Source organism: Telmatherina bonti (assembly GCF_933228915.1).
Source record: "Telmatherina bonti genome assembly, chromosome: 23".
NCBI classification, from domain to species: domain Eukaryota; kingdom Metazoa; phylum Chordata; class Actinopteri; order Atheriniformes; family Telmatherinidae; genus Telmatherina; species Telmatherina bonti.
Genome location: NC_136632.1, coordinates 10,036,330 through 10,052,318, shown reverse-complemented (window position 1 = coordinate 10,052,318; position 15,989 = coordinate 10,036,330). Strand labels below are relative to the sequence as shown.

At 39.2% G+C, this 15,989-nt stretch overlaps 1 protein-coding gene across 1 annotated transcript in view; it reads right to left on the bottom strand.

Annotated features, from left to right (window-relative positions):
* plxna4 (plexin A4) overlaps positions 1-15,989 on the bottom strand; it is a gene marked incomplete at both ends in the record, with an annotated part of 214,851 nt that overhangs the window by 192,636 nt on the left and 6,226 nt on the right. The window contains 1 exon segment of the mRNA XM_079263371.1: positions 3,041-3,223. Within this exon segment, the coding sequence (XP_079119497.1) occupies positions 3,041-3,223 (183 nt within the window).

Sequence of the window (15,989 nt, the reverse complement as noted above, 5' to 3'; positions counted from 1 at the left end):
TCGTCTTAGAGTCATAACAACTGGGGATAAGATAGATTTCAGTGACTGGTGAAATCAGTGTGTTGGATCGTGTATTGTTATATTTGTGGGGATAAATCTCAAATGGGTAGACCATCAGTGTAAAATTGGGTCCTCCGGATGGTCACTCTACTGATAACTGTAAATGGAGTAAAATAACAGATTGCAGACTAAAGTTAAGGTAAGGTTTGCAGTTAAGTCTACATTGTGCCATTTAAAAATAATGGAAAGCGTCTGAAAATACATTATGACATCAGCACAGACACAGCATAGCCATGTCTGTTTGTGGCTCTACAGACCTCATATTGCATGTGAGAAATTTTACCGTAACCCCCATTACATTACACAATTTTACAAGAAAATTGAATTTAATTCACTCAGCTCCCTGCCCAGAGCAACTTCATGATGCCATAAACGTGAGCCTGTAAACAGTAACATTTAGCTCACTCAAACAGGACTCCATTAAAGTACATCCACTCTCTTTATCTGGGATGCTTGTATTTATTTAGGGGGGATGTTTGTGTGTCACAAGATCATAAATAAAATGGAAAAAGTAGAATGAAAAAGTGTGTGCAAGATCTAAGAGGCAGAAAAAGGAAAGGATTGAGAGATGGAACAAGAAAGGTGGAGGAGTGCATATAAATCAACATCCATTAGCCGAGGGGTTATAAAGTCACAGATGAAGGAGGTGGACTTTGGTGCAGACTTTTTATTGTCTTGTTGTTGTCCTTTATTGCCTGTGATGTCATCTAATGGTATACAGTTAATGACAGGGGAGGGGAAATGTGTACATGGGAGGGGAGGATGGGATTGTAATGGTGCTGTGTGTGCACGCCTATGTTAACACATAATATTGATTGTCTTTGTGGAAGTGTCGGTGAGGGGTCTTTGGCTGGACATGCCATATGTGCACAAATCTGATTTTCATTTCCACTGAGTTCAAATGAGGACAAAAGAAAAACCGTACAGAAGGGATGCTGCCAGCAGTCTGTGTAAATCATCATGAAAATAACAAAAGGCTCTCATTCTATTGCAGAACTCACAATGTTTTATTATCAAACCACTTAAAACTTATAAACACAAACAGCTGCAGTATATCAAGTATACTCAACTCTAAATTTTTAAAGAAACAAAATAGCTTTGGTAGACATTACTTCATGTCCACCACTGAGTCACGCTTCCAGAGAATTGCATCTTTTTAGATAACATCTACATTTGTTAATCTACAAATTTGGCATTTAATATAAAAAAAAAAAAAAGATCATTTATGGTTCTTTTCTCTGACGAAAATGAAAAAACATGATAGATTTCAATAAAAGTAATGTTAAGTCCCTGGAACTATCAGTATGAAGTTATTCTGGTAACAGCAGCTGAAATGTCATCATGATTAAGGGCCAAATCCTAACACTGGGAAACAAACATCCTATTACCTCTGTTCAAACGGATGTTTCATCACCCGTATTCATATCATGACAACATTGGTTTTTGTCAGTCATATTTCTGATATAAAAATAACACGTACTATACTCTCTTGTACTTGATATATTTTTATAAAAGATGGAGGTCAAAGGGAGTTAGGTAAAGCCAGGAAAAAACTACGTATAAAAGTGTTGTGTTTAGATTAAATAGTTTTCAGAAAACCCTCAGCAGCTCGTAATGTTTAACTTCAAAATCAGCTTCCAAAAATATGTGTTCAGTAGGTATTAAATATGATCAGAGATCTTCCATCTGAAACATCTGCTTAAATTGTTGTTTCCACAGAGAAAATTGCAGCATATCCAACAGAGGAAAAGGGCCACTAACAAAAGAAACAACATTCCTGAATGCTGTAAATGTGGTTGCTTGTTCTCAGTATAGTCCATCTCTAGCTCAACCTTCCTCTGTTTTCCTCAGTCTCCATGTCATCTTTCCTATTCTATACACTGTATTAGGTTGTGTTCTCGAGGCCAAGCCGCACCCTGAATTAGTTTCAGACATGGCCCTGCAGTATGTGTGTGTCCCTGTCTGTGAGGAGTATGGTAGAAGTACAGAAGGGCTGCCAAGTTCTATCCCACCTAGCAGCAGTGCATCATCCCATTAGCTTTAAAGAGGGCTGCCACACACATACATGCATGCACACACAAAAATCACACACACGAGGGCACAGGGGCATGAAGGGAGTCTAAAGTGGAAGCTACAACACTCCAAAAGCCAGCTTATCCAGTACTGCTGAACTCTGAGGGGACAAATCTTATTTAGCCAAGGGCTCTGCTGTGACACTGTGACGTGCTTCAGGGGAAAAACACTGATAGTCAAAGACATTTAAATATGCCACAACAAAATGAACAGATTCACTACGACAGAAATGCCTAATCATCAACAAATGTAACTCATGTAGTATACTGTAAGTGTGTTTTAAGACTATTACACAGTTATATAAATGAACAAACAAACAAACGATGCAAAGCCTATTCTGAATCCTTTCATTTGCCTCAAAAAAGAGATGAGAAACTTTTTCTAATCGATTCTGCAACATGCTGATCTGTGCTGCTTGGCAAGTTCTGCAACATGCTGATGTGTGCTACAATCTGCCCCCAAGGCTCTGGATTTTAGACAAGTCCAAAGTAAAGGAAAAGTATCAAGGATATGCCTGATACAGGGTGTGTACAAGTGCATCTGCGATATATGGTGCAATGGATGAGGAGGATGTTGAAAGACATCAGATAGGCTTGGCTGTCGAAATAAAACCCCCTAAGGAGCTTTCCTGATCCCCTTACCCCAAAACACACATTTTCTCCCACAATATAGGACATACACTTCTTCCATTCAGTCTCCCTCTCTCTCTCGTGCACACACACGCACCTTCCTGCAGCAGATACAGCCAACTCAGCTGATTTGCCTGAAAGTCAATCTGCCTTACTACGACTATCCATCCTCCAAGCCAGCAGTCCCAATTCCCAGCCCTTACTCCATACACTAACGGAGAGAAACCGAATCTCTGCCTCATCAATTAAACTTTCTCCAATACATTTCCCCTCCTTACCTTTTTGACTCGTCCACTTTTCGTCCCCACAAAGACCAGTGAGTGGTTCTTGTAGACGTAGGCAATGACGGAGGTCATTTTATCAAGGGCATCAGAAAGGAGATGCTTGCCACGCACCATCTCAGACACCCCCAATGGTGCATTCATGTCGAGGCCACAAAAGTCATCGTCAATGGTCAAAAGCTGCAACGAAGGGAGAGAAACACACAAAAACAATGTGATTCAGGCTTTTTTTGTTGTTTGTTTTTTTGTCTATCATAAATTTAAAACTCAAAATATTTCAGGCAAAGGGCACAGCTTGTGCAGAGGAGCAAGAAATTGATAAATTACATCTGACTGAATGCTCATTGGTTGGTACGTATGCAAAATACAGCAAACATGGAAGTATGTAAAAGGGAAATGAAGATGGAAGAAGGCTGCAGTCAGGCATGGCTCTTAAACAGCACCAGAGGCTGTTCTGTCAGGCACAATTCCCCACCGTCCACCCAATGCAACAGAAATTGCAGAAATGCTACAACAGCAAGATATTCAATGTGAAGTGATTCAAAGAGAACAGACTGAAATTTAAAATAAAAAGTGCTGCACGATCAGAAAACTATGAGGTGAATCACCACAAAGGATTTTATTAGACATAAAAACTCAATTACAAGCAACTCTTAAAGGAGTTATGCATCACTTGTATCATCCGTCATGCTTTCAGGGAGACATTTTTATTTCAGAATCATATGCAAGCAGTTGTGCCTGATGCTTTTTGCCTGCCTCCTCAAATTTTGTGTTTGCATGCAGGTGTTTGGTCCTGTCAGAGTGCGTACTCTTACCAATCACAGCTGGCAGAATGACTTATGGTCTTTGATAAGAGAATAATGGTGCAGGGGATTGGACATTATTCAAGGTGTGTGGATGAATTTGAAACGTTTCAGACTGGAGCAGGTGCTGCTTGATTAATAGCTTGGAAATGTGGCGTGTTTCTGAGTATAGAAATGTCTTGGAAGGTGCCTGCACAATCTACACAAAGCATAGAAACCATCCCAAGTTATATGCAATGAAGTCAATGAGTGATGAAATCCACCTGATGCGATAACAGAAACGCCTTGAGGATTGATGTAAATGCTTAAACAAGACTCCTACAAAGTGCCAGAGATTTCTCCAATTCTCTATTTCTTCTATTTCTCAAAACTGGATATGTTTAATTTTGTAACAGTCAAAAATGAACCCAGAATAAACATAAATGTTTAAAAATAAGAAGGGAATATGCAGGTTAAGTACAATAAAGATGCAGTAAAAACATCTGTTACATGGTTTAAAATGCTAGACGTGATGTTGTTTGGCCACAGTCTTTTTGTCCATTTTATTTTCCATTTTTCTCCCTGGAAGTGCACCCTCAGGGCTCTTGATAAATTGTGTAAGTGCATAGTCTCTACTCAATCTATTACTATAGGCCATCGTCATCAGAGCCCTCACACCAAGACACAGAGGAAACACGGGGTCTGCTTTCATTACATAAATGGAAGATGGCTGGTCTAGGACATGAGCTCGAGGCTACAGCGTGGGGTCATGTAAAGTGGAGTGAAAGATCAATGCAGATGGCCTAAATTTCGGTCAAGAGGAGGTCCTATGGTGGAAAGGTTGAGAGCAGAATGGAAGGGAGAAAGACGCACCAATGCTGACTGAGATACTAAAGAGAGTGAACATGAATCCAGTGAACATGAGAGGATAAACAAACATAGTAAAGAAGCAAACATCTCCAGTTCCAGTCTCTTTTGTTGCCCTTTCTAGTGACCTTTGCAAAATGAGGTGTAGTCAGAAATACACTGTCTTACAAGTTATGCGGTAGCCCACCATAGAATAATGGTTTACCGATGAGAAGCACCTTAAGTTTCTACAGCACAGTGGAGTTTATCTATTTAATCTAGTTCATTGTTCATGTGACACAAGGAAAAGCCCAGCTCCATGCGGCCTGGAGATACAGAAGATATACATCATGCCTGGGTTCAAAGATTAACAAGGTCTATCACGCGCAAATATTTCTTCTAAGATTAATTATGTTCCAGGCAAAAAGTATTTTCAATCATTGAATCACGAACCACTTCAGTTCTTTGTGTCCGTAAAAGTAAATATGGTATTGCATGTGTGAAAATATGTATCCACCACTGACACATGCTGTATTATTTCTGCTGGTTGCCAGTCACCACCGTCTCCGTCCTCTGTTCTGCAATCTAATGAAATATACTTTGTCTGTCAGGCCTTTCACGATGCAGACACATTTTCATTATGCCGGCATCGAAACATGACATTTATAGTTAAGATGCCAAAGACGTCTCTAGACGGAATCTGAAATAATATCAACGTAGCCCTTGACACTTTCTGCCAGTGAGGCACCGCTGTCATTGCCTCCATCATTTCTTTCCCTCAGCCCACCTGCTTAATGCATTTTTATACGTCAAGGTAGGATATTTGCTCTGTCTTTTCTCTCACCATTTCCTGTCCTGAAGGTAAAATATTTTATTCAGTGCACACAAATTTAAAATTCTTGATAAAGTATTTTCTTTCATCTGGCTAATTTAACTAATTTTTTTGTCCCACACTGTAGAACATGGGAGAAACATGGAGGGTCCAACCCTAAAGACATAGGCACAGGAGAGCAGAGACTGTGTTTGGGCAGAGGCCAGGCACTGAGGCAGAATCAGGTCACTCTCAGCCGTATCCATCTCTTTGCTTGTGTCTGCCTGCCAGCACCAGCACAAAGAGAGCTCTCTTCTGGACCATGCAGAGGGTTCAGCAGATACAGACCGAGGAAAAAGAGAGGGGGCAGTGGGCGCACGAAAGCTAGAGTCGCTCAATGCGATTAGTGGGGGACTGAAAGAGATCTGCTCCCCAACGTTCTCTGATGTATGGCTTAATCTGGGCTTGCACCATTATTGCCCATTCCACTGGCTGCAAGTTCACAAACTTAATGGCATATGTTTCACCAAAGACACATTTTACTTCATGTCACAGCTCAACTGTTGGGTATACCAAAAAAAAATTGCAATCATTACACTCCCTGTGGCCCTTTAAACGCCTTGCTAGTATGCTAATTTGGCATGACAGATCTTTATGCCAAATAATTAATCATTTGTTGATCATTAAGTCGTTTTAGTGTGGAATTATTGATGATAGTATGAAACATCTTTAAAATAAGAAAAATATGTTAGAATAAATTCTTTATGTAGTTAGACACTAAGAAACTCAGTATATCCTCCTGCCCTGCTGTGCACTAAATGACTAACCTGCCAAGATGATTGGAAGTGCTGGAGTATTCTGTCATGACCCACATGACTAACTGGGTTTGCCATGTTCATTGTAAAATATGTCAACATTCCTTTCTGCCTGCATAAAACACTGCCAGTGTGAGGCCTGAGCAAAACTGAGTCAGTGTGAGGTAACAACTCATATTTTCCTTTGCATCAAATAAAATGGCAACATGTCAACATAACCAAACCATTTTTTTTAGTTCACACAACTGGAGGTGGAGGAACTGCATTAAGCTGATAATGGGTTTTTTTTCTTCACTTAGGTTTTTTTGTTTAGTTTATTTTGTTTTTTCCCCTCAACGATAAAGGAACTTCCACAAAAGCAAATACGATGTGAAACTGTAGATTTGTCAGATGTATTTTGACCCAGATGGGCTGAACTGAACGCTCTGGGAATAATCAGAATGGTACAAAATAAAAACCAGACTAGGCTTATGTGTTCCCATGCCATCTAGCATTAACATCAACCTGAAGTTTTAAAGTCCTCCTCTGGTGGTAATGCTACATCCACCACATGGAGACTGAGCCCTTTTTTTAAACTCCTTTTGTGTGCATCCACACAAAACCACTAAAAATGCCACAGGGTATGCTGGGCCTTGTAAGCAGCACAGGAATGATACCATAGGAGTATAAAACACAATGAATAAGACATGGAACAAGCACATAATCTTGTATGCAATGCTGTATTCTACCATTGCTATAGCAGTTGGTGGGTTTTGCACATTTAGATTCAGGAAGAGGTCAGAGAATGGCAAAAATATGTATGAGTTGTTCATGAAAATTAAAGGTGTTTTCAGAATTATTCATTGTGGGTTCTGGCTCAGAGGAAAAAAATGGTGTTTTTGGGCTTCTAAACCAGTGGTTCCTTGTGGATGAAAATGCCCTAAACTCAATAGGGGCAACACTTAAATTAGCTTTTTATTTGGACACGGCACAACTGTCTACATTATTGTTTACATGTGTTGATTACCAGTTTTAGTTTCCATACAGATTGAAAGATCAATGGAAAAAAGGAGATGACTAAGATGCTAAAACCAACTCTGCCAGGACACTGGTCATTATTAAAATTCCTGTCTGTTTCAGTATATCCAAGTACAGTCAAAAGGTAAGATATTTGTATTTTCATATTGGAGCTGTACACACCATACTGTGCAGCTTCATGTCCTACATATAACACCTCAGAAAAAACAGAAATGCTACAATACAGACATTACTATGATTGGACCCATTTGTAATAGTGTTTACATGCCATGTTATTCTGCTCAGAGATAAACTAAATCTTGGAATGAAAAGGGCTGTAATTGTTTCAGTATTGCTTATTAAGCTAACGCAATAACCAATATTCTGCCTTTTAGCGTTTGGCTGTGTTCTTAGTTCTGCTAATCTGTGTGACTCCATCAGTAACAGAGTCATACTTACCCTCACCACCTCCTCTGACATTTTCCCTTTTGTCTGCATTGCAGTAGTTTCAGTAAAGGTGACCGTTGCTCAGAATCTATTAGGTCCTCATATACTCATGGCCTGTTTAAGGGTAGACACAGCATGAGCTGAACAGATTCCAATTTCAGCTTCTGAATTTTCTATTGTCCACAGCAGAAAACGTCAGAGGGCCCCATGATAAATGGTGGACAACATAGCTCAATATGTAGATGTGAACAGTAATGATTCACAAAAGTAATAACTTAAATTTGGGGAGATTGGAACATAAGCTGAACTGTCAACAAAAAGCAATAGTTATTTCTGAGAAAATTGAGGAGAACTGAATTAAACTGAAGAGTTGGATTTTTCTTCTCTAAACTAAATGTGCAGTATACAAGATGGAATCACACTGTTTCTGAATGTGGGATTTTGAGGTTTTTACAGCCTCAGTATTTAAGGTAAGGTACAAGCCATATAGAAAGTTCCGGGGTTTTTTCTTCCCTTTTTCTTTTCTTAGCAGTAACTGAATCATCCTCAAAATTCAGTCTGAATGCAAAAGTGTCAATGTGGAGCACAAGAGCTGTCACCAAGTAGATTTAACTTTTCCTTTGTAAGGTGCCCTGGGGACTGTTTTGAAAACCAGTCACAATGATTAGGACTGAGGAAAGAGAGAATATATACACATAGATATGGGAACACACAGGGATGTCTCTGCAGCTGACAGTGATGTCATCTCATGGAAGATGTGCCATCAGTCTTGGCAGATCAGCACAGTTATAGAATACAAAGGTGAAAACGACAGTGGGAATTGGAACAAACTAATATTTATGCACATCTGAAATATGCTACAAATTGATGTATTTATTGGTGTTTTTGGGCGTACATTTGGACAGGACATACTTTCTATGGGGTAAAACAATGTTGATTCACTTTTCTGATATGTTGGTGGATGTTCTCACATACACAACCAACAAATGCTACAACAGATAATATTTTAGGGGAGAGAGAGAAAAACAGAAAAAAAATCAGAAACTAACAATCCAGCATGACAGTTTTGGAGCAAAACTTAGGCATAAATTCAGACAATCCACAAGAGACAAAAATATACCAGAGGCTAAATGAGGAGTTTAGGGGATAAAGATGAATAAAAATAGAAATTCAGAAATCTAAGAGCTGAAAGTTGAGCTGAATTTTATGAGGAGAGAGATGTTACCAATATCTTTCTAATTCATGTTTTCCTCTACACCATGTACTGGCAGAAAAATCAATCATTTTTCCTCTTGGAAATATTTTTTCACCCAAAACTAATATAAAACCAAACAAGTCAGCATGAGTTAGCAGCCACAGAGGGTTTACATTTACATTTGAAATCGTGTAACTTATTCACTATTTATGTGGATGTTGAGTTGACAGAAAGACAGAGAAGTCTCACTGAGAGGTGGAACAGTCTAAAGTTTAATAATCTATGTAGTTTAACATGCTTTAAAATTGTTTTAGTAAAATATACAACTGTTAAGCTTCATCATGCTATTGCAGGTGGAAAGCCATTAAATTTAATAGGAAGTTATACAATAAGCATTTATCAATGAAAATAATGAATTACATTCTAAATAAGTCTTTACACAGTATTTTTTATATTATATCTACCTTTTAAATACTAACATTGTTGGCCTAATGCTGTTTAGCATAAACACAAACACAAACTCCAGGTCTTAATCAATGTAGAGTGCTGCAATAAAAGACTCCAACAGGTCAGCCAGAGTCTTGGTCAACAGAACAACAGGGCGTTTGGTTTTGTCGTTGGTGATGGCAAACTCCTGCATGCCCAACTCTTCTGCCACTGGGTGCGGTTGTTTACTAATGAACTGTTTACTGGTTCAAGTCACAATTTGGCTAAATTGTAACATCTGTGTAACTGTAATATTAGTAACTGTGTATACCTAATATTGCTGATTACCTTCACCATTGCCTATAAAACCTGAAAATATGACTTAGGCAATTATGCTACAAGGCTAATAATATTTGTATTTAAAAAAGACTGGGTACTGTAGAGAATCATTTGGAAAGTCAGTCATTGTTCAGCTTTTTATACAATTAAATGCAGCCTTTGCCTATGTGGGCGAGCTTAAAAATAAAATGCAGATTTCCCTCCCATTTTCAGGTGGCTGAAGTGACACATTTTCTAACATGTACTCTCTGCTGGTAGAAGTGTGCCAACCTGCAAGTGCACATGTGTCTCTGCATGTAGCATCAGGGCGGAACTCAGCATGTGCAAAACAGAAATCATGTGGAGAGACATGATGTGCTGTGGTGTAAATGAGGAATAACGTGACTGTTTAGACTTTACTACAAGGTGAAAAGTATAAATCTGTAGTAAAGGAAAGGCTACTTTCAGGCTTGGGTCTTTTTCTCACAGGTTGCATCTTGCAAAAGTGAAGCTGTTCATTTCTAAATGTTGCTTCCTGTGTTTGACTATAGTAAGTTCACATTTTGATGTCTCATGTGGCAACTATGTCCCATTTAACAAATATATTTCTGTATGAACGCTGACTGTAAGCTGATATTTAAAAGATTAAATCACAAATCAAACTGAAATATCCTTCAGAAAATGACATTTTGTTCCACATCATTTAGGCCCAGGCAGATTATGAAATCTTCAGTGATTGTAAGAGCATCTACATGTGAAGGGTCAATGATGCCAATGGTTGCACCATATGAATATACCCATGATATATAACCATGTATATATAACCACTATATAACCATGACAGCTAACCATACCAAATGATATCAGTATCCAAAGTCAACCTGGAAGTGATAGTTTTTTCAGATTGTGTTGTGTTTATATGTAATTTAAGCAACATGTAAGATGAGTGAAGGGGACAGTGTGTGTGGTAAAAAAAGGAAACAAAATTATTCATGATTGTTTTCTTATCCTACCAAAGTTATATCATTCTCCCTGGCAAAACCAGGACATGACAGAGTGTTTTAGTTCATTATTGATGTGTTATTGGAGGAATGGGTGTCAGTCTCTGATTACATAAAGCCCTGTGGTTGGAATCACTGAATGTAACCGCATTATCCTCCTCCACCTTCCCTCCACATGGATCTGTGGCTTGTTAAAGTAAACTTAATGTCTGCCCTGATGTGGAAATGCTACAATGAGTCAAAGTTTCCTGCTTGTAAGGGCAGTACTTCACAGGATGACACTAAGTTATTCTGAACGCTATGAAAATAAAGCTTAAGTGACTGTAACGCATCTATCCCCGTACCATAGCTTAGGCACCTTAAAAACAAACTCTTGACGTTGGGTAACTCAATCTCTATCTATAAAAATCAAAATCGATACAATGTTCAGACCCAAGCCAGTCAGTTTTTTTTAATGGAGCTACAAAGAATTCAATTATGCTTTACTATCAGAACTAGGTTTCGAAAGGAGATTGGTATTAGCTGCTCCACAAAGAGCTTTGAACTTCCAGTCTACAATGAATACCTCACTCAATTTAGACAACAACATTTATTTAAATAAAAAACAATAAAAGGAATCTTCCATTTGAGAATAAAAAAATTGTCCTTGATCCCTTTTTTTTTTATTTTTCCCCAAAACAAAAAAATATCTGAGCTCAGGAAAAATAAAAGTGCAATGTTGGGGCCCTTAAGTTTTTCCTACCACTCGCTTGGAACAGTGCGATGCTTTAGAGCAACAACATCCAGCGTAGTGCGATGCTTTAGAGCAACAACATCCAGCGTAGTGCGATGCTTTAGAGCAACAACATCCAGCGTAGTGTGATGCTTTAGAGCAACAACATCCAGCGTAGTGCGATGCTTTAGAGCAACAACATCCAGCGTAGTGTGATGCTTTAGAGCAACAACATCCAGCGTAGTGCGATGCTTTAGAGCAACAACATCCAGCGTAGTGCGATGCTTTAGAGCAACAACATCCAGCGTAGTGCGATGCTTTAGAGCAACAACATCCAGCGTAGTGCGATGCTTTAGAGCAACAACATCCAGCGTAGTGCGATGCTTTAGAGCAACAACATCCAGCGTAGTGCGATGCCTTAGAGCAACAACATCCAGCGAGCTGTAGAATCCACTTGTGGCAATTACTTCACGCAGAGCAGAATGGCTCAGTGGCGGTATCTGATGAGGACTGTCTTGTAGAAATTCTTCTCACGGAACCGGGTATTGAAGAGCAAAAGGGGGGAAGGAAAAACCAACCTGCACACAAGTGTGCAGAAGAGTTAAATAACTTCACAACTCCCTATTAAACAAATTCAGTTGCTCAATCACAAGAAAATCCATATAAAACAAAGAAATTCACAGAAATTTTACAAGATCAATACTGCTCATGGAATGTAAACAGGACATTAATACAATTTAAGAGAAAGAAAAAGAGAAAGAAAAAAACAAAAGAGACCATACCAACGCACATTCTGTGGTCAAATTTGCATATGCCGCCATTTTAACGACAACCGGGCCTACTAATCAGGCAGTCGTCTTGCTAATGACATTACACCCACACATACTGCACAAATTTGGTTTCCTACTAACAAACAAACATTGCAGGAGTAGATTAAACTTACTACTGTAGCACAATGAACATGTAACATTCAAAAGAAATGCACAATTGAAACTAACTCACCAGAGGAGTCTGTGTAATGGCGACAACCTGTCGGACTCCACACGCTTCAAGAGCACACAGCTATGTGGCTTCTTACTCTAACAACACATTAAACATTTACTTTGATTATAACAACATTTAAGTTTCTTATCACTTGTCTACAGTAATGCATCTCAACATACCAAGTTCCAAAATGTTTTAGAGCTCGGGAGCTATGCGTTTCACATCCGCTTTGCAGGAGGGAAAGGAAAGTTCTGGCGCAGCACCTCGCTGAACACGCTGCATCTCTGTGGTGCATTCACTGACCACCGGAAAAATCTGAATTTTTATTACTTCGCGAGTAACCTGGGTTACATGACCATTTCAGTAAGAAGACTTGATGAACTGAAAAGTCGCCACATGGATTCCACACCAACCACTAAGGATTTAGTTTCTTTAGTCAGTAACAATTCCTATAAAGGTTCTTTTGAAGAATAATAGCCATGTCCCCAGTGAAAAAAGGCAGCCTGATGATGTATTTTTACAGCTGAAACTACAAAGCTAACTTTAATCATTAATTTGTCTTTAAATATGTTGGACTTTTAATTGTTTTTATCCTATAAACTGCATTTCATAGTTGTCTGAACAGCTCAGTCTTCTTACTGACAGATCTGGAGCCAATTCAATGTACTTTATTATTTATTGCTTTAAAATAGTCAGTTGTGCTTTCTTTTTATTTGAGCTTTTCATCCTTCCTTCCCATTTGTACAGAAAGAATTCCAAACTTATGAACCCATAGCCAAGCTTTATATCAAACTATCACTATTATTGGAATAAAAAACAGCAGGGTGAATAACTGAGGTTTGCAGAGTCAGTTTTCAGGCACAGGCCAACCGGCATGAAATATGATGAAGGAAGGAGACACTTGTTTAATCACAGAATAATGATATTGTGATGGATTCTGACCTTTAGCAAGTGGTATCATGTATGGAGATTTAATTAGCGTGGCAGCCAGCAAGCAGGATAGTGGATACGTGGATGGAGTGAGGTGAAGTGGAGGGAGGGAGGGAGGAAGGGAGGGAGATAGTCTGGATGTCCTTAATGAATCTGCTAGCCTTTCCCTTCCTGAGGATGTGGCCTAGACTGACTCATCAGCAACAGCCACCGCAGAAAGTCACTGATTAAGCTCTGCAATCAACCAGAGAAGGGATGAAGATGACGAGTACAAGAGAAATTATTGAAAGGCTGGTCAAACACAGCACAAAACAGAATAAAGAAAAGAATGTCAATAACATGAAGAGTGTGCATGGGGAGAAGACAGAGAATGCAATAGTGGAAGAGTTCCTTTCAAGTGAAGGATGAAACGAAAGAGGGACGAGCACATGTTTGGGGACGACGAGAGAGATCAAGAAAAAGACTCAAAGAAACAGCCGCGGCTGAGTAGAATAATCTAATTAATTGGAGTGAATTCAGAATGTGAAGTCGATAGCACATAACAAATGTGAAAGTGTATCCCATGGCATGTCAATTAATGACATGTAATTAATGATCATTAACAGAAGGAATGAAGGGATGGCCATAGTCCGTCCAAGACTTGCACGCGACCTTGTAATTTCCTCATCTATCTTTGTGGGGGGGGGTGCTTCACTCTGTGCTTTCACAAAGTATTATGAGAGGCGGTGATGGCGGCAGGCATTTTTATACGATCGTGAGGAGAAAGACAGGCAAAGAGAAGGAAGAGTGGCAAAGGATGCAAGCAATGAATCAAGGATGAGAGAGGAGAGCAGCGAGTGAATTTATTGCAATCCTGCTGTTTTGTTGTTCTGTTTTTTTTTCTGCTGACACAGTGAACATGGAAGGAACAGGCAGTGGGTTTTTTTTATAGGTCACATGCCACTTCACAATGATCTATGGATGCAGGCCCTTTGCAGACTTATACTGTTGAGCACGCATTATGTGGCTCAGCCAAGCATGGCCATTTGGGGGAAAAGGGGAAGCACACCCCCACATCCCCATTATTCACACACTCTTTCCTTCCATCCATCCTCTGTTGTACATTCCTTTTTCTTTCCCCCCCCCCTCCCCCCCCCCCTTTGCATGTCTCCCACTACAACTCAAAGCCTCTTAAAGATGGTGTTAGGCATCAAAGGTCTGGTGGGAGAAAGTGTTTTATATGGTCCTAACAATGCAGGCGTCCTTGTGTCCTTGCACCCACTAACTATCATGATTTGATTATTACTGTATACAAGTGGTATGTCACAAAAACTCACCTAATATCAAACTGTAGGTTATATATTCTACAGTTATTCATATCTTGTTTGTGTGCTTGTTTGTGCAGACATAAAATTTATTTATTTCTTAATTGTGTTCAATTGTTGTTTTTTAAAGACAGTTAAAGTTGCAGTTTCTTGAGGGAGCCACTTTGTCAAGTACACCTTACTCATGCTAGGCTGCACATCTTTTTGTCTTATTCTTCATGGAACAGATTAATATTATTTCCAAAATAACATAACATCGCAGTTTCTGCAGATGTGTTGACTGCACATCCATGATAAGAATCACCCATTCCAATACAATCCCAAATGTGATCTATTGGACTGAGATTGGCAACTGTGGAGGCCACTGGAGTACAGTGAACTCATTGCCATGTTCAAGAAAGCAGTTGGAGATGATGTGAGCTTTGTGACATAGTGCATTATCCTGCTGCAAGTATCCATCAGAGGATGCTACAATGTGGTCATAAAGGAATGGACATGGTCAGGAACGATACTCAGGGAGGCTACGGTGTTTACAAGAAACTCAATTAGAAGTAAGGGGCCCAAAGTATGCCAGGAAAATACTTCCCTTACCATTACACAACTGGTCTGAACCACTGATACAAGTGAAAATCGATCCATGCTTTTACATTGTTTAAATGCCAAATTCTGAACCATCTGAATCCTGCAGCTGAAATGGATATTCAGACAGTCAACATTTATCAAAATTTCTGTAGTTAAATTTCAGTGAGCCTGTCAGAATTTTATCATCCCTTTCCTGTTAGCTGACAGTAGCACCAGCTTTGGTTTTCTGCTGCCGTAGCCCATCTGGTTTGACATGTGTCTTCAAAGATGGCATTATATGTACATCAAAGGAACAAAACCTCCAGACCTTTTGGGCTAGTGTCCAGCAGGTTCTTGACATTCCCCTCCAGCAACACCCTTGGTTCAAATTAAAGGGATCTCCAGCAGTTTGTTGTCAAGTTTTGTATACGCCTCTTGATCCATTATTTATAGCCATGTGTGTTGCAGGATACTTGCTTAAGAGGTCTGACGTTCGTGATCCCTGCTAATTAACAGAGTTGTAATTAGAGGTTATATGAATTACAGTTTCCTTCCTATTGTATCCAACCAGTCTGCCCATTCTCCTCTGACATCAACAATGTATTCTTCTAGATTTATTCATCTACGCCCTCTATATAAGAAATACATAAAAATATCATATATAAGAATATAAGAAAATTAACATGATGTATAAAGATGTGTATAAAATGTAAATGAGATCACAGCCAGTGTGTGAGAGTTTAGGTAAAGAGCTCTGGAGTATAACTTAACTCCACTTGTTTATTTAGATGGCAGACGAACTAAACTAGAAAGATGTA